Raw genomic sequence first — 20,515 nt, 5'->3', positions numbered from 1 at the left:
ATTCCAAGGAACTCCACTTTAAAGTGACGAACATGTATATTTGAGTCCTTAGAATCCGTATGAACATCCTGAAAGAGATTTGAGAAATTTCATATTTTTCTTGAATATTTTGTAAGGCAATACCCTTATCATTTTTTCAAATTTGAGCCAAAATCGCGACTTTTTCAATTCTTCCCAAACTTATGTAAATGGGGTAAAGGGCTCTTCTCTTTATATATCAGGCATAATTATGTTCAAATTCGTAACCATTGGAAAGAAAATGCCCCTTTTTGATACATTTTTATTCATATTTTTACTATGATTAATAATGCCAAATTTAGCTTCGTATTCCAAGGAACTCCACTTTAAAGTTGACGAACATGTATATTTGAGCCCTAAGAATCCGTATGAACATCCTGAAAGAGATTTGAGAAATTTCATATTTTTCTTGAATATTTTGTAAGGCAATACCCTTATCATATTTTCAAATTTTGGCCAAAATCGCGACTTTTTCAATTCTTCCCAAACTTATGTAAATAGGGTAGAGGGCTCTTCTCTTTATATATCAGGCATAATTATGTTCAAATTCATAACCATTGGAAAGAAAATGCCCCTTTTTGATACATTTTTTTTCATATTTTTACTATGGTTAATAACGCCAAATTTAGCTTCGTATTCCAAGGAACTCCACTTTAAAGTTGACGAACATGTATATTTGAGCCCTAAGAATCCGTATGAGCATCCTGAAAGAGATTTGAGAAATTTCATATTTTTCTTGAATATTTTGTAAGGTAATACCCTTATCATTTCTTCAAATTTGTGCCAAAATCGCGACTTTTTCAATTCTTCCCAAACTTATGTAAATGTGGTAGAGGGCTCTTCTCTTTATATATCAGGCATAATTATGTTCAAATTCGTAACCATTGAGAAGAAAATGCCCCTTTTATACATTTTTATTCATATTTTTACTATGATTAATAACGCCAAATTTAGCTTCGTATTCCAAGGAACTCCACTTTAAAGTTGACGAACATGTATATTTGAGCCCTAAGAATCCGTATGAGCATCCTGAAAGAGATTTGAGAAATTTCATATTTTTCTTGAATATTTTGTAAGGCAATACCCTTATCATATTTTCAAATTTTGGCCAAAATCGCGACTTTTTCAATTCTTCTTAAACTAATGTAAATGTGGTAGATTGCTCTTCTCTTTATATATCAGGCATAATTATGTTCAAATTCGAAACCATTGGAAAGAAAATGCCCCTTTTTGATACATTTTTATTCATATTTTTACTATGATTAATAATGCCAAATTTAGCTTCGTATTCCAAGGAACTCCACTTTAAAGTTGACGAACATGTATATTTGAGCCCTAAGAATCCGTATGAACATCCTGAAAGAGATTTGAGAAATTTCATATTTTTCTTGAATATTTTGTAAGGCAATACCCTTATCATATTTTCAAATTTTGGCCAAAATCGCGACTTTTTCAATTCTTCCCAAACTTATGTAAATGTGGTAGAGGGCTCTTCTCTTTATATATCAGGCATAATTATGTTTAAATTCGTAACCATTGGAAATAAAATGCCCCTTTTTGATACATTGTAATTCATATTTTTACTATGATTAATAACGCCAAATTTAGCTTCTAATATCAAGGAACTCCACTTTAAAGTTGACGAACATGTATATTTGAGCCCTTAGAATCCGTATGAGCATCCTGAAAGAGATTTGAGAAATTTCATATTTTTCTTGAATATTTTGTAAGGCAATACCCTTATCATTTTTTCAAATTTGAGCCAAAATCGCGACTTTTTCAATTCTTCCCAAACTTATGTAAATGGGGTAGAGGGCTCTTCTCTTTATATATCAGGCATAATTATGTTCAAATTCGTAACCATTGGAAAGAAAATGCCCCTTTTTGATACATTGTTATTCTTATTTTTAATATGATTAATAACGCCAAATTTAGCTTCGAATTCCAAGGAACTCCACTTTAAAGTTGACGAACATGTATATTTGAGCCCTTAGAATCCGTATGAACATCCTGAAAGAGATTTGAGAAATTTCATATTTTTCTTGAATATTTTGTAAGGCAATACCCTTATCATTTTTTCAAATTTGAGCCAAAATCGCGACTTTTTCAATTCTTCCCAAACTTATGTAAATGGGGTAAAGGGCTCTTCTCTTTATATATCAGGCATAATTATGTTCAAATTCGTAACCATTGGAAAGAAAATGCCCCTTTTTGATACATTTTTATTCATATTTTTACTATGATTAATAATGCCAAATGTAGCCTCGTATTCCAAGGAACTCCACTTTAAAGTTGACGAACATGTATATTTGAGCCCTTAGAATCCGTATGAGCATCCTGAAAGGGATTTGAGAAATTTCATATTTTTCTTGAATATTTTGTAAGGCAATACCCTTATCATTTTTTCAAATTTTGGCCAACATCGCGACTTTTTCAATTCTTCCCAAACTTATGTAAATGGGGTAGAGGGCTCTTCTCTTTATATATCAGGCATGTTTATGTTCAAATTCGTAACCATTGGAAAGAAAATGCCCCTTTTTGATACATTTTTATTCATATTTTTACTATGATTAATAACGCCAAATTTAGCTTCGTATTCCAAGGAACTCCACTTTAAAGTGACGAACATGTATATTTGAGTCCTTAGAATCCGTATGAACATCCTGAAAGAGATTTGAGAAATTTCATATTTTTCTTGAATATTTTGTAAGGCAATACCCTTATCATTTTTTCAAATTTGAGCCAAAATCGCGACTTTTTCAATTCTTCCCAAACTTATGTAAATGGGGTAGAGGGCTCTTCTCTTTATATATCAGGCATAATTATGTTCAAATTCGTAACCATTGGAAAGAAAATGCCCCTTTTTGATACATTTTTATTCATATTTTTACTATGATTAACGCCAAATTTAGCTTCGTATTCCAAGGAACTCCACTTTAAAGTTGACGAACATGTATATTTGAGCCCTTAGAATCCGTATGAGCATCCTGAAAGAGATTTGAGAAATTTCATATTTTTCTTGAATATTTTGTAAGGCAATACCCTTATCATTTTTTCAAATTTAAGCCAAAATCGTGACTTTTTCAATTCTTCCCAAACTTATGTAAATGTGGTAGAGGGCTCTTCTCTTTATATATCAGGCATAATTATGTTCAAATTCGAAACCATTGGAAAGAAAATGCCCCTTTTTGATACATTTTTATTCATATTTTTACTATGATTAATAATGCCAAATTTAGCTTCGTATTCCAAGGAACTCCACTTTAAAGTTGACGAACATGTATATTTGAGCCCTAAGAATCCGTATGAACATCCTGAAAGAGATTTGAGAAATTTCATATTTTTCTTGAATATTTTGTAAGGCAATACCCTTATCATATTTTCAAATTTTGGCCAAAATCGCGACTTTTTCAATTCTTCCCAAACTTATGTAAATAGGGTAGAGGGCTCTTCTCTTTATATATCAGGCATAATTATGTTCAAATTCATAACCATTGGAAAGAAAATGCCCCTTTTTGATACATTTTTTTTTCATATTTTTACTATGGTTAATAACGCCAAATTTAGCTTCGTATTCCAAGGAACTCCACTTTAAAGTTGACGAACATGTATATTTGAGCCCTAAGAATCCGTATGAGCATCCTGAAAGAGATTTGAGAAATTTCATATTTTTCTTGAATATTTTGTAAGGTAATACCCTTATCATTTCTTCAAATTTGGGCCAAAATCGCGACTTTTTCAATTCTTCCCAAACTTATGTAAATTGGGTAGAGGGCTCTTCTCTTTATATATCAGGCATAATTATGTTCAAATTCGTAACCATTGGAAAGAAAATGCCCCCTTTTGATACATTTTTATTCATATTTTTACTATGATTAATAACGCCAAATTTAGCTTTGAATTCCAAGGAACTCCACTTTAAAGTTGACGAACATGTATATTTGAGCCCTAAGAATCCGTATGAGCATCCTGAAAGAGATTTGAGAAATTTCATATTTTTCTTGAATATTTTGTAAGGCAATACCCTTATCATTTTTTCAAATTTTGGCCAAAATCGCGACTTTTTCAATTCTTCCCAAACTTATCTAAATGAGGTAGAGCTCCCTTCACTTAATGTATTCAGGCGGGGAGTTGGGGGAGGGGGGCTCATGCTGTTTAAACATCGAAGGGCCAAAACTGGCTTGACCAAAGTTACAAAGAGGCCCAAAAGTTTGTATGTGTTATGGTCCTCCTACACAGTGAGCTGTTTCCAGTAAGAATGACGAAAAAACAAAAGGAGTTGTAGATAAAAACTGTTTCAAAACAATAATTCTTTAAAAACATTCAATATTTATAGATATGTATGCATTTACCTAGGACAATTTTAACAAATGTATGTACATATAAAAAAGTTTCTTCCGTCATTTTAAATACACATAAATAGGTCAACCACGTTAAGTAAAAAACTTAAATGTAACAACACCTAAAAAAAAAAAACATAAATAATATTAAGCGTGACCGTGAGTGTCAAAATGTTAACTTATTCTGAGTCCCGGAGTTCGAAAGTCAACAGTATTTGGCCCAATTAGTAAGCTAGACTGAGGCCTAACAGTAGTCACTTGTGCTCCGCTGGGAACTTCCACAAGTTTTTTTACCACAACCCTTAAATTATATTTCCTTATTGAAATGTTCAATTAAACACTTTATCAGTGTAAACATAGCAAGTAACCTGGGAGATAAAGAGCCACCAGGAAATGTACTTTTTGAAAGCTTCTATCTATTTTAGGAGGCTCAATATTTAGGGTTACCACCGATGACCCTTTACTTCTTTGAAGAGAGGGATTAAAGACGAAGAAAGGAAAAGTTGTTAATTCAATCTCTTTTGATATATAGACTGAAAGGGCAATAACAGAATGATATTAATAGTTAACATTTTCCGTCATTTTCCCTTCATGAACCATTTCTTTGAACTAACGTCCTGTCTAGACATGATGTCATGTAGTAAATTTGATTGTAGGATAACATGGGAGAACAAGGAAGTAAATTTGATACAAAAATTTGGCTCTTCAAAGATTGTTCAAAGCTTTCCTCATTTTGTTTTTACCACAAAAAAACAAAGCTGCCGATGAAGTATCTGTCCATTTAAAAGACAGCTCGTCAAAACTAAACGTTTAATACTTCAAAGGACACGATGTTGCCATACTAGGAGCTTTTGAGATTCTGCTGGAAAGTTAAATAAATGTATAGCGCCACCTACCCTGGAGGAAATCTAAAAATTATTAAGGAAGTTACATACAAGTAACAAATCACTTCTTTTTTTTTTTTTTTATATCCAATATATAATAATATGCCCAATATCCCCTAAAAAAGATTTTACTTTTTGTAATAAAAATCTTTACCAAAGATTAAAAAATGCCCTCTCAATTAATATGCAATTACCTATTCAACTAAAACACAAAACATGTCGACAAATCTAAACTACAAATATACTTTTTAGCTTCAAGTTGTGCGATGCAAGGCCTAAAATCAATTGTCTGAAAGAAAACTGTTCTTTGTTTGTTTTTTATGTTACAGCAACATCGGCTAGGATTAGATTATGTACCACTATGTTCCCAATGATATGATAGTGGTCTAGCGCCATCCATTCAGCTTGCCTAATAAATTCGCAGTCTGATATGGTAATATTGAGAATTTTGTTTTCAGTGGGGGTGGGGGGGGGTCGACTGAGATACAGCATTTCCCCCTTTTTTCTTTGGTGCTAATTGAGATATAGTATTTCATTTATTTTGGGGGGTATTTGTTTTTCAATTTCTGATGACAATACAAGAAATTGCTAAAAACTCATAACAATCATCTCAAGCAGCAAATGAATATTTTACCAATTGCATTCTTAAACAGTCATTTGTTGTTAGTTTTTTCCTGTGGAACTTTACATTGTTCAGTTCTTCGATTTAACAGTCACCCTCAGTGGTATGAATTTTTGGCAAATTGATTTGATTTAATTGTTTTTTCGTTGTTTTTTTTTACCATTGGGGCTATACTTTCTTTTTTGCATTTTTCAAATCGAAATTGTCTTTAGAACAATTTTCAAAAGTTCTTCCAAGTGTATCCTGCTAATACAATTATTTACTGTTCATAGTGGTACTACACATCCAACCCACTGGATACCACCTGCTAGAACCACCCTTTCTACTATAATATAACTTATATATAACTTAATGAACAAAGAAACATATATACACTTATAGACTAAAACATGTTTCACATGCCAAAAAAATCTTGATTGAAAGACACAGTTAACGTAACAATAAATTCATAAATATATATTGTATTCATAACTACACATGACTAAAGATATGTATCTATATACATACGTACAAACAAACACACATACAAACATATATACAGTTAGGTCTACTATACCATTGACAGTTTGACACCTATGAAGCTGAAACATCTAGTGCACACTAATGAGAATATTTCTAAAACTTAAAACAGGCTAATGCTACTAACATCCTATGTTGAGAAGGTGGTCTCCCTAAACATCCAGAAACATGCCTGTTTATCATACCTCCATGGAATTTTCAACTTTTTTTTTCAAATTGACTACAACACAGGTTGGGTCAAGTGAGCCCTGTAGGGTTGCATCACATGCACAAGTTTTTCTGTGGCACGCAAGGTCTATCAAACTCGGAATTTTCAACTTTTTTTCAAATTGACTACAACACAGGTTGGGTCAAGTGAGCCCTGTGGGGTTGCATCACATGCACAAGTTTTTCTGTGGCACGCAAGGTCTATCAAACTCGGAATTTTCAACTTTTTTTTCAAATTGACTACAACACAGGTTAGGTCAAGTGAGCCCTGTGGGGTTGCATCACATGCACAAGTTTTTCTGTGGCACGCAAGGTCTATCAAACTCTGCAAATGCAGGTCTGTGGTAAAGCAACAATATCAAGGAAGCCGTTTGTAAATCAACCACCATATTAACCAAAACAATGAAACCGCTGAATAATTAATGAACAGTGGAAATTTTTCATATTTCAACACGGCATTTGGACAATGTATATGTAAAATGAATTTTGATTTTTTTAATTTCTCATATAATGTAATATTTCCTTTTTGTGATGGAAGATGTTAAGTCCTTAAAATATCAATCTCCTGGTCTAGATATTATAACTGCATGCCCTTCCACAATCTTATAAATGCAATTGATCAACCCGGTTGCTTCCACTTGTACAAAAGAACATGTAGCCTACATGAATGTACCTATATCAAGATGGCTCTCAGGATTCAATGGTGTTTTTTCATATTTAACAAAACTATATTACCATGAGGTATGAGACCTTAATTAAACTAACCCCTAGTCACAAATATCCGCCTTTTCAAAGGAAGATGAAAAAGCAAAAGCAAAAAAAAAAAAAGGTTACTTGTCCACAAAATACAATTGGTACAAAATATTCATAAAAATCAAAACTATTTACATAAAAGCATTTCAGTGATGTTTCTTTAACAATAACTCTTTGTAATGATTCCATTTAATTACTAGAGCGTTGGAATCACACATTTACAATGAGATTGGTTTATAATTGATTGTCTCACATTTCATGGGAACCTGAGAAAGACTTTATTTTTACGTTTACGTTTCACAAAGAATAAGAAAAGGAAATAGAAAATGCATCGTTTACATGTATATACTGTGCACCAGAAATGTCTAATAAACAAAAGTGAGAAAAACTTCAATCCCACATTCCTCATAATAACAATCCAGAGGGGGGAGGGGTTGTCCACCTGCCCCACCCCTCCTCCTTTTCAACCTCACACACAATAATTCTTAAGTTGTTATATTAGGTAATCGATATTGATCTAATTCATACTTTAAATAATAATCACCACAGCCCTGCCCACTCCATGCAATGGGAGTGGCTTCCACTGCAGTGCCACACCCCCTGCTTAACATAATCTTGGATCCGCCCCTGAAACATTTTATCAGATTTTTTTTCGTATCATGTATGAATACGACTGACAAAGATCTCTCCCAAGATCAACTAGTAAGGAAGTTTACAGATAAGCAGATGAGATGACTAATACAGCATTCAAAAGGTAAATTTCAACTTGGATAAAAGATGAAACAACCTTTTGTATGCATACCATATTAAACAGTTCCAGGATAGGACCCTAGTAATATGATCAAAACCCAAGTACGACATGACCTCTCTTTCCTTGGCAAATTTCCTGTTCACCCAGTAACGGTTACAAACATTTGTGAACACGTCCTTGCTTGGTTACTATGGTAACATACTGTGTGTAATACTACACTTAAATCATCAATGAACTCACGCATCTCCATGGAACTCAACTGTTTGCCGCCGACATGGATTCTACGACTAAAACTTCAAAATGTGGATTCTTTGGTGACCAAAATCCTACATTCATAATTGGAAATTGGAATTCAAGTTTTTGGATGGCTACCATTTTATTTATTTATGTATTTTTTTCCAAGTAAAGGGTATCCCAAAAATTTCCTAAAAATCTTGAAAAGGGCCTTAAAGTTTTAAAATTTTGTGCCCAATTATCTTTTAAAGACAGAATATGGCTTGATACCTACTCTCTTGTTGCTAAGACATCTGTTACGATATTACCAAGTTGTGTAGTACTAGTGATGTGAATTCCTCTGACTTATTTTACTCGTCACTGAGAATCGCCTCATCATCGGCCGGTAGGACGAGGAGTCTGGTAGGTTAGTTTACCTCCTGATGACTTTTGTACCGCTTGAAGCTGTTTCCCACGTTTCAGCGTCACGTTGATTTTCTTCTGTGTCACCTCTGACTTCAGGATTCTCAGTTCTGTCTCCGCTTGGGTTCGAAGCTGTGAAGAGGCACAGAATTGTTAGAAAAGAATGTCAAGTGGTAGGAAACCTTTTGCCATATTTTACAGTTTCTGCAGAATACACCTTGTAACTGTCTCCTAAACTCATTAAAGGAAACCAAAGTGGCCACCCTTCCAATGATTATTTGAGCCGTATTAGTGAACATACAACCAGTATCTAATAAGCCCATTCCAAAAGCTAAATCTTAACAAGAGCCCAATGGACACAATGGTTCCTTGATTAAAAGGAAAATAAACATTGTAGTCTATTACGTAGTATATTATGATCATACCAAACTTAGGTTGATACAATATGACACGCCTCTTATGAATATGCATAGTATCAACTTCACACATGGTCAGGTACCATTTCAGGTCATTCCGATAGTAAAGTAAATACTAACGCAAGAGCCCAACAAGAAACATGAGATGGCTCTTTGAACATTCCTGGGCAAGATGCTTGCCAAGTTTGACCTTGTTCAACATTCCCTTTCCTAAGATCTTTACAAGACTGGACCTCTGTTGTCATTTCACCAATACCAAAACCTGTAGAGATACTACAAACCTTACATACTATATATTGATCAATGCATGCACAAACTGTGACCCACGATTGCACGATAAGATAAAATCCCTGGGGCTTTCAAGACTCTAAGATTTGAATTCTGTTGACCTCAGATCAAGTGCTACTACCCCCTCCTCCCTACCCCCTCCCAATCACTATGAGAAAATATTTTACATTGTACTCATTTACAAAAAATCAAACGTTAGAATTATTTGAAATTGTTTCAACCTTGATGGGATCCAGTATGATTCTAGCATTGTGTTTTAACAGTACTTGACGACCACATAAATTTGAGTAACCAAACAATTAAAATCATTAAAATCTTGAATATATTGAATGACGCTAGAACAATTAATCATTTTTCTCTATGTGTAACTCAAAAGGTACACCATTCATCCTTTAAAGCCATTTCAACCGGGTATTACTACAAGCAAATTTGAATAATTATACAAAGAGAAAGTGGAAGCCGGGTGCTTTGGTCAATTAGTCTTGATCCCCCCACCCCACCCCCACTTCCCACCCCCACCTCCCATTCTTTCTTTTGTACCTTTATTTCAGTCCCTAGTTTCATCCTGGCATTGTCCACCTGCCTCTTCACATCATCCAGGTCATACTGATGCTTGAAAATTTGAATTTTATGATCCATCTGCAAAAAAAAGAAGAAAAAAGGCCAATGAATGTGGGCAGGTATTCTTAGAAACAGTTCTGACTGAATAAATAAATAAGTACAAAGCTGAATTAAGTCTCTATTAGAACCAACACTAAGGCAGAGAAAAAAATAATTACAAAAATAACATCTTAATCCAGTAAAACTGTGTACAACAAAAGTTCAAAGTCAATGACTCTGTCTAGACTTAACCTTCGAATAAATAGAAGCATTTCCAGGAAGCTTGTCATAATTCAATGATGACAATTCTGTACCCCCCTCCCCCCCCCCCCCAAAAAAATTGTTGTGCTGCTTTGCAACATGCAAAATGCCTCCTGCAGTGACATAAGTTGTGGTCTGGTGCATATGAAAAGTCATGGCATTGAACTAAGGTCTGAGATGGGCAAGGCCAACTTTTATTTTAGGGTAAGTTAGAAAATTGCCTCGAATTTTAATTGCATTGGCATTTGGCAAGTCACAACATCAAGTTGTCAGCTTTATGAAATGGGTACACCAAAGCAATTTTCCAAAACAACAAACTAAAATGGCACAGAGGGATGTTTTCCAAAGTGTGAAATATATATAAGAAATGACAGCAAACAAGAATAATTCATGAGGTCATATGTCAAAATTGACATTTTTTCTTTGACATTGACATCATTTATTTCCATCATCAATTAAATACAAGAATGTTGAACGTAACATTTTTAAGCTCACAGAAAGCACAATACATTATAGAGACAACATTCGTTGAATGGGTATATACATAGATAAATCAAGATTAAATGGAAATGGAGAATGGTTTGCTTAAAAGACTGTTTTCTGACACAAATATCGTCGGAATAACAACAGTTTTTGTTAATCTTGATTTAGTTTAATAATGATTATAGATATTTATGTAGGCATCTAGAGAAACTTTATCAAAGGGACACTGCAGTTATTGCCGTCTGTAGAAGATGACTCGTTAGGGCATTAAGGTAAATGGGTAGGGGCACTAACGGGCAACATGCTATTAATTGCAGCCCTGGTATAGCCGTACTCTTAAGAACAAATTGTTAAGTACATGGCAGCTTACTCTCTTGGACGGCGGCCCCTTGGGTGCTTTCGCTCCTTTTCCTTCCAGGTGACTCATGAGTTTGCGATTCTGAAGTTGAACTTGATTGGCCAGTTTTGCAACTTGATCTTCCAATCCCGGGGTCTTCTTCTTCTCGTCATAGTAACGCTTCTTCCAATAATCGCGAGCTGATTTGGAAACAGACAACAAATATTAATACCACTACAAGATGACAAAAAGACATACACAAATACAGCCTTTTACAAGAGGAAAATGTAGAACAGGATATTAGATAAAAGTTCTTAAGCTATGAGTTCAAACTAAAGCAAAGTAGGACAAAAATAAGCAAAACTACATGTTCTTTGCTTGTTGGTAACTATAAAGAAAAAAAAACAGAACCATGACCACAAATATTTGGACATAAAACCCCAAATGAGGATTTTGGGGGAATTTTGCTACAAAACTGTGCAATGGAACCCTAACATGGCTGTAAGTACAGTTAGTCGTCTTGCTGGCCTCACAGTTTCTACCTACACCTCAGAAAGCAATTTTGCAGACAAGTCTAATTCAAATTGAAGTACTCAGAAGTCAACATACTGTAGGGTGCCTATGTAAACTAACTTACAGTAAGTACTCATGATTGAAACTACACAAGTTAGGGGGGGTCATTGCTGCCTCCCCCCCCCCACCAATCCACTCTCTGAAAGGTAGTGATAGCAGGCCAAAGTTAGGTCACAAAAACTAACAGAACAGAGGTGGTTTCTGTAAATGAATATTTCTACAATAGATGAAGATATCCAGAGAACGGAAGTGATCACAACATTATAAACCGAACACTCAACAATCAAAATTCTCTGTTCATTTATGTTAATATCAATAACAGTTCATGATCACGAGTCCAAACAGACGTTGACTGTCAAAGTAAAAAGCTCAACACATTTTTAATGTGTTTTGACAAGTTACATGATATAGAAATTAGCTACATTATATGATTTTGTTATTGTTCAAAATAAAAGTGATTTGCAAAATAAACAAAAGGACTGGAACTCTAGATCCTTATTTGTGGTTAATGATTGCATCAGATTTCTGGTCATCCATCGTTGAACAAATGTTAAACGTTAGTTAAAGTTTGGTTGTCCGATAGTCGAAATGAAATGACTGAGAATATTCACAGTGAAACAAATGGATAGTTTTCTTGAATGTCAACTGCAAGGAGAGATTTCAATTTGTCTTCAAATAAAATGAAGTAGTTTTCAGATGACTGCAAATGCCTTCAAAATTTTATAGCTATGTGGTAGATTTTCATACATATTCTATAGAATAAAGTATATTTAGTTCTGATTAAGCGGGCTTTGTGCTGAAGGATATTCAGGTTAAATATTTATGTAAAAAGAAAAAATTGAAGAAAAAATTGAAAGTGTTGGTTAAAGTGCTCTACATATTAAACGAAACTGTCCACTCTTAAGTCTTCAAACTTCATGAAAAAAGGGTTTAACTAGGACTATTGATAAATTTGTATACTTATAATGCTTATATTTGCTGTCCAACTGAACCAGGAGACCAGCTCTTGGGTTGTTGAATAATATCTTTATCAATATCTAAAAGGCAGATTTTTAAGCTAACACTATTGAGACAAAACTTTCTCTAAACAAATAACCAACACATGTCAAAATTTCTAGTCTTCAAATCCGAAAGTTTGTCAGGATGCCCCTAGAATGTAATACACATGTTTGCATGTATGAGCTACTTAATCTATGTCATACTGCTTGATACTGGTACTCTGACCTCTCCATTCCCCCCTACCCCCTTCCTTTCCCCACCCCATCCTCTTTCCATATTAGAAATAATATTGCCTTCCTCTCCACATTGCATACTTTTACTCATCCACTCTCTTCCTAACCCTTCCCCCTCCTCCCCCCGTCCCCACCCCCTCCCCATCCCCCACCTCTTCCAAGTAGATCTGTCACTGAAGTTAAATTACTTGATGAAGAGTTTGGAAGAAGAAGATGAAGAAACACTTCAAAGCAGGGAAGGAAAGTTTAGCCGGTTGTAGAAATGAAATCGTTTGATAGCCGTATGCAGAAATGAAACCGTCTACACTACGAGACTACTTGTCTGTGAATTAGTGCTGTAATTAAATGAGAAATATTTGTAAACTTTTAAAAGCCCATGTAATATTTCTATACAAAATGCATACATGTTATGTGGAAAGACAAAATTATTGGATATAAATATTGAAACAATAGAGAAACCAATGCAATCACATCAAACTCTAGGAAACACAAAAGAAATATATGCGTGACTGCTTGTTATTAGTGAGTGATCCAGCACCTCAACCGCTGACGAAGATAAATGAGAGACTGAAGTATAAACCATACCTTCTAACTCATGATCAGTGTTGGCTGTTTAACCCAGCAGATTACGAGACAGTATTAAAACAAAAGAGGAATGAATATGACATAATTGTGATCATGTGACCATCTGAATAGAAAGTAAAGCAACACCTTCGAGACACCTACACAAATCTAAACATTACCTGAAATAACATTGATAACCCTACAGGAACAAAATACTACAAAACAAATTTGGGGGAGCAGTTTTTATGATATTGGCATCCAAATATGGTGGTATTTATTTTATTTGCACAAGAAGGGGTGGACGAGAAAGTTTGTTTTTTTTCAGCTCACAGCAGCTTCGGTTCGTTTGTTTGTTGGTTCAACAAATATTTTTGACGGATTCTACCAAGCCAATACTCAATATTTACTTGGAATTTATTAAACTACATGGATTATGCAGTAAGGTTATCGTTTTACAACATACCTTTGAAGCAATAAAACCTTTGAAAGTATGCGCAAGTTCTGTATGTTTGGTGTTTACTGCTGTGCACTATATGGGTACATATTGTATCACAAAGACAATATATAGCACACATGATGCATGATGCATGAAAATTATGCATGAAGACTGCATGAATGTTTGGAGCCAGCAGCCAAAGGAAAGAGTATTCACAATTATTAACTACATCAAGCAAACAAACATGTTCATCACATGGCTGTCACATGAAGATTGCATGAATGTTTGGAGCCAGCAGCCCAAGGGGAAAGTATACACAATTATTAACTACATCAAGCAAAGAAACATGTTCATCACATGGCTGTCACATGACGATTGCATGAATGTTTGGAGCCAGCAGCCCAAGGGGAAAGTATACACAATTATTAACTACATCAAGCAAACAAACATGTTCATCACATGGCTGTCACATGATGATTGCATGAATGTTTGGAGCCAGCAGCCCAAGGGGAAAGTATACACAATTATTAACTACATCAAGCAAACAAACAAGTTCATCACATGGCTGTCACATGATGATTGCATGAATGTTTGGAGCCAGCAGCCCAAGGGGAAAGTATACACAATTATTAACTACATCAAGCAAACAAACATGTTCATCACATGGTTGTCACATGACGATTGCATGAATGTTTTGAGCCAGCAGCCCAAGGGGAAAGTATACATGATTATTAACTACATCAAGCAAAGAAAGATGTTCATCACATGGCTGTCACATGACTTTTGCATGACTCTTATTGTACACAATAATTGTCAGCAGGCAGAGGGGAAAATATACACTATTTAGACAATCCCTGAGCTGTTAAATTAAGGTCAGCTTCCATCATCCGGTAACGTGATTGGTTGACATCATTAAGGACCACCATTTACGCTGTTCAGATAGCAACAACATAGGCTTGACAGGGTATTTTAGTTAATCACAGAGGAAACAACACAAATCCTATACAAAGATGCATCATGCAAATCTACAGCAGCATGTGCGGACATTAATGACAAAAGTATGTAGACTTGCTACAAGTCCTCTACTCATCGTGTGTTACCTTGAAGCATTTCAGTCATGCCATCTGCCAAGGATAATAAATAATAAATAACAGAAATATTCAATAAGGTCACATGACTAGCTGTGATATTCACTGCCATATTTGAAGATCCTATCGACTAGGCAAAACACATCGATACGTAATGTACATACATTTTCCAAAACTTCTGCAAATTTTATTTGGCACAATTTTACCAGACAAAATATCCAAAAAAATTGCGGTATTGTCGAAAAATAGTCCGACTATAATATTGAACTCCGTGTGGCGATCTCTTTTTATTAATATTCATCATATTTTGTAAATTTGTGGCTGTTATCTGTGAACGAATGTCCTGCTAGCATCGAACAACACCAGAGTTTGTGAACAATTAAAAATAATTTGGCTTTTAAATCATTTACATAAGCTTCAAAACTGACTTTTTCTTTTAAAAGTAACTTTTGGTTCTAAGGGAAAGCGATATAAAGAATCACACGTCATATTGGTCGAAAATGTTGAAGTTAAATTGCACAGTACTTCGGACCTCTATGATCTGAGCTACATACTGCTTGTAGGGGGCAGGATATTAATGCTAAAGCATGTGGACCCATATGTGTGTGCAACTGCTTGCTGTGACCCACTAGAAAGATTTCCTAAATGAAATTCTACCTGCCTGGTTTGCTATAACGTTTGCCCGCTGAAAGAGATGTAAACAAATAAAAAATGTACCTTTTTTCCTTCGGTCGATAGTCTTTCCCTGAAGGCTCTTGGCCTTCTTGATGAGTTCCTCTCTAATTTTCTCCATGTCCAGCCTGGCCTGCTGCTCTTCCTTCATCTGACTCATTATCCGCTGTTCTGAGGTGGGAGATGATCGTAAAGACAGTAGTAGAACAATTAGTGTTACTCGTTAATGGTGTACAGCATTCATAATTAGAGTAACTCGGAGAAGGGTTTGCAATGCATTGTGAAATGGAGAAGAAAGTTAACAATGTCTGTTAAAGGTTAACGGTGTCCGTATTTCCATATTTTGGCAAGGCGTTATTATTCAAAACGTTACAAATTAAAATAGAAAATGGTGTATTTTCTACTGGTTTTACTGAGTTCTCAAGATGGACAAAATTTATATTTCGGATAAGTTTCAGCCGAAGGAGTTTAGCTAATGACGTGCAGAGGATACAAAGATCTCCACCAAAGAGAAAATAATATCTTTCAATCAGAATGGCTATAGAACACTTTCTTGATAAAAACAAGTTTGCACAAGGTAGTTGAGTCACACAAATATTATACACCCTGATACACCAACCCGACTGCAAAATATTACTGGAGTAACCCACGTCCAGTAAATAAGAACACACTATATTTCATTTACAACACCGCTGATCAACTTCACTGAAAAAAAAATATATGAAATTATTTAAATCAGAGAAGATGTTATAAACACCAACTCATATTATAAACACAATTAAAAATGGATGGAAAGAAATGGTTCATCAAGAACACAATATGATCATTGAGATGAAATTTCAGAGGATGCACAATCCAACCCGGAGCAATTCCTGCTCCTTCCTGCTTTGCATTATGGGTAAAACCGAATGATGATAAAAAAAATAGACAACAAAATAACAGAAAAGAATTAGATTTCTTCTCTTTTAAACACAGTCAATAGGGTGAACCTTTCCAAAATCAAACGATCACACTAACACAACACACTCCACACAGAAAGTTATTATTATTCAACATGCAACATGAATCTATCTCCTTTTTCACAATTGAAAACACAAGGAACTGATCTAGCGAGGGCCATCAAGATGGTAGCGTGGATCAATGATCATATACACAGGATCAGATCCCAGCAATCATGATCTCCCTTTTGGGAGAGGGGGGCGGAACCTGATCCTATTAGGGTGATGGGGATAAAGGGACCCCAGACCTCCCGTTACTGGACCTAGTGGCTACTGCATTAAACTGGTACGAAAGTAATATGTGTACGAACGTACAGAACAAAGCCCTCACAGTGAGAAAGCAATCACTGCGAACATTCTGTGATTGCGTAATGTTCTCTATTTCGACGTTGATCCACCTTGCATTCTCAAATGTGAACAAGGATTATAAGTATTATAAAGTCTACGGACCACTGTCGGTACAATTTCAATCATCAAGTTTACAGAAAGAAAGTGAAGTCATGATTCATTCCAAGAAAGCCAATAAACACAAATAATAGAATATTAAGCAAACAAACAAAGGAATATAATCATATTCATATACTTGGAGACAAAACAGAGCCACTGTGAAATGGATACAATGTTAATACAATACCGCTGTCGACAGTGAATGGTAAAACTTCAAGTGGAAAATAAAAAATATCATACGAGGGGGGGAAAAAAAAAAATGTGAATTTGGTTTAGGAACAATTTTGGTTGAATATTGTCAATTGAATAGGGCTAAAATTGATTTTTTTTTTTTTAAAGAAACAAGGATTTTTGCCAATGTCATACTGAGATTGATGCATATGCATGATGAATATATTATGGGTTTTACCATTTTATAATAGTCCAAAATCCCTGATATATTTATATTCAATTTGTCAATCTCGGGACAAAGTCAGGGAGCGTAATGTTTCATCAGAGATGGACTTTTCCAAAGGCAAGTTACACCATGCGTATGTAATGTCCACTGTGCCTACATGCAGAAGGGACAAACAGGTCAATTGCTTAAAAATTTAGCAATTATTAAAGTCACGTCTGTCTGTCAAGGCCCTTTGTAAACTGTAAAAACCCTTACAGTAGATCCGTGCAAGGTACAGAATATGTTTTGATAGGATCGAACGAACACAAAAGTTGAAATTTCGAAAATTCTCTCTTGTGACATTATTGCAATGAGAGAAACATTCATATTTTTGTGTTTGTTTATTTGTACATGTTTTCAAAATACAGGCAGTTGCTTCAAGTGATCATGTACAACCCTCAAAAGAATCTGCTCTGCTTCGTTAGTAAGGATTGCAATTACGGGGAATAATTCATCCCGTGTGGCATCACGAAATACTATGCAAAGATGGGATGGGTTATGTATTTGCAATTTTATGCACACTGAACCATAGGATATTCAGTATTTTACCAGAAGCAAACTTCATAAACCTGCAAAGAGCTAAGTATTGTCAACAAACTGTGGGCACTACACGATTCCCTGCATTGCATCTCCCCCCCACCTGGCATTACACCTCCCCCCCACCAGGACCACCTTCCACCCCCCCCCCCCCCGCTTTTAAATATCTGAAATGTTTCTTCTCAACCCAAAAAGAACAGGGCTGCCTTTAAGCCATACCAGTAAGATTCTTATATGCATGCAAGAGATGTTACCATAGCGACACACAACTGTATCATTCCTGATCTGTTCATAGGCCTACCTGTATTGAGAGCCAAACTTTTGACTTGTAACATTGGACAGTGGTCGATACTGTCATCTCTAGACCGAATATTATTAATCCAAACTTAAGCGTGCATGATGGCAGCTATTTCATGCAAACTTTGAGAAAACAATAACACAGAAATGATTTTTACAGGCAATTGCAACAGAAATGTGAGAGCGAGTGAAATAAATTTGTGAATTCTTTGTCTTTTAGTCCTGTACTTTGTGCTGGGTTGTAACATTTGCACCATTTTATGACCAAGCAAGCTATGAAATTTATATTCATATATTCATATATAATTGGATAAACTTCATTCTGACTATAAGAGACGACTCACACCTCACACCCACAGATGACTCAAACCTAACACCTACAGACTCTAATCTAACACCTACAGACGATACAAACTTAACACCCACAGATGACTCAAACCTCACACCTACAAATGATTCAAACCTTACATCTACAGACGACACAAACCTTACACCCACAGACGACTCAAACCTTACACCCACAGATGACTCAAACCTAACACCCACAGACAACTCAAAACCTAGCACCTACAGACGATACAAACCTCACACCTACAGACGACTCAAACCTTACACCCACAGATAACTCAAACCTAACACCCACAGACTACTCAAACCTAACACCCACAGACTACTCAAAACCTAACACCCACAGACAACTCAAACCTTACACCTACAGACGACTCATACCTTACACCTACAGATGACTCAAACCTAGCACCTACAGACGAGACTTCACTTGCGGTGGGACTGACCCACATACGACAGACTTCACTCTAGCAGCGTAACTGAGGTAACAGATTTTATTTTCCCCATGCTACTACCAGGCTGTAGCAAATTCCAAACACAAATGAACCATCATGTGGTTTTTACGTCACGAATCCACTCACATAAACTACTGTACACTGCCTATTGGACCCATATCAACTTGCACTGTTCTGAGAATTACTGGGAAGTATTCATTCTCGCAGGATCATGTCTCATCGTCATCAAGCGATAATCAATTTGAATAATTAATATATCTAAACTTTTAAAAACCTACGAGCAGTAGCAACTCCAAACCAGTCTTTAATATCAGATCTGGAATCTAGCCATAAAAGCATTTTCAGATACTTGTCTTCCCACACGAGCAGAAAACTAATATATTGAATTTCATGCTTGTTATGTTAACGACTTTGTTATTTCACTGCTCAATATACAAATACATATTATCTATTTATAGGATGTAAGATTTAATGAACGTTTTAAGACCCAACAGGGGATGGATTTTGAATATTCTGTTGAAGAACAGAGGGATAATTCTGGTTACTCTCTAGCTAAGACTGACCATAATTCCCAAACCAGATTAATATTTGATTTGAGAAAATCAATTTAGTGATAAATTTTGTGACCATTTTAGAACATTCATAATTTACAAAACTTCCCTCCAGGGGGTTACAGGAAACTGAAATATATATTGTTGGAATCAACAACCAAGTTGAATAAGTTCATTGATTGTAATCCTTTCAGTAAAACTAAACTGTGTATTCTCATTTGTTTTTGGGAGCGTATATTGTACCTTGTGAACTGAACCATTTTGGGAGTAATTGTTTTTGGCAACCAGGCCTTGCAGATTGTTTGTACTTCAGAGACTTTTATCACCGGTAGAATGTATCAAGAGAGACTATTCGGTAATGTTCCCCTGAAGAGTTTGTCCTAAGAGGTGAGTGTGATAGAGAATTGGCCAATGCATAACAGCTTTGTGTATTTACACAAAGGTAGACCTAAAGGGGATACAGGTTAAAAGATCTGAAAGGTTGGAGTTTGCAGTTAGCAAGTAAAAGATGTAGCCTTGTTCAAGTAATGCTTCTAAAGACAAATGTAAAAAGCATCTGTGTTTAATTCCTTTCTTGTATTTTCAAAATGAACCGTATCAGTTTCGACGATGTTAATAGCCTGCACAATCACTTGATACTTCTTCTGACATTTTTCACTGACGTGAACACCATACCCTCAACGGAACTTGACAACTGGTGTCAGAAGAGGGATGGAATGAAAATCAAGACTTAAGATCGCAAACTCACATAGCAATAATCGCACAT

The 20,515-nt window shown here is 35.3% G+C and overlaps 1 protein-coding gene across 7 annotated transcripts in view; it reads right to left on the bottom strand.

The window, feature by feature from the left end:
• Positions 1 to 5,308: 5,308 nt before the first annotated feature.
• LOC139975077 (spermatogenesis-associated protein 1-like) overlaps positions 5,309 to 20,515 on the bottom strand; it is a 37,656-nt gene continuing 22,449 nt past the window's right edge. For 5 of the 7 annotated variants that reach the window (XM_071982698.1, XM_071982719.1, XM_071982728.1 and 2 more), the window contains 5 exons: positions 15,726 to 15,851; positions 15,021 to 15,044; positions 11,149 to 11,315; positions 9,975 to 10,073; positions 5,309 to 8,862 (listed from right to left, as the gene is read on the bottom strand). In XM_071982698.1, the coding sequence (XP_071838799.1) occupies positions 8,704 to 8,862; positions 9,975 to 10,073; positions 11,149 to 11,315; positions 15,021 to 15,044; positions 15,726 to 15,851 (575 nt within the window). In that variant the 3' untranslated portion in view covers positions 5,309 to 8,703. Of the gene's footprint in view, positions 8,863 to 9,974; positions 10,074 to 11,148; positions 11,316 to 13,505; positions 13,530 to 15,020; positions 15,045 to 15,725; positions 15,852 to 20,515 lie in introns of all 7 variants that reach the window. The other 2 variants (XM_071982706.1, XM_071982712.1) reach the window with 2 other exon arrangements.

This window comes from Apostichopus japonicus, chromosome 2 (genome assembly GCF_037975245.1).
Source record: "Apostichopus japonicus isolate 1M-3 chromosome 2, ASM3797524v1, whole genome shotgun sequence".
Taxonomy (NCBI): domain Eukaryota; kingdom Metazoa; phylum Echinodermata; class Holothuroidea; order Aspidochirotida; family Stichopodidae; genus Apostichopus; species Apostichopus japonicus.
The sequence above is the reverse complement of the archived record's forward strand: the minus strand, read 5'-3'. Positions and strand labels throughout refer to the sequence as shown.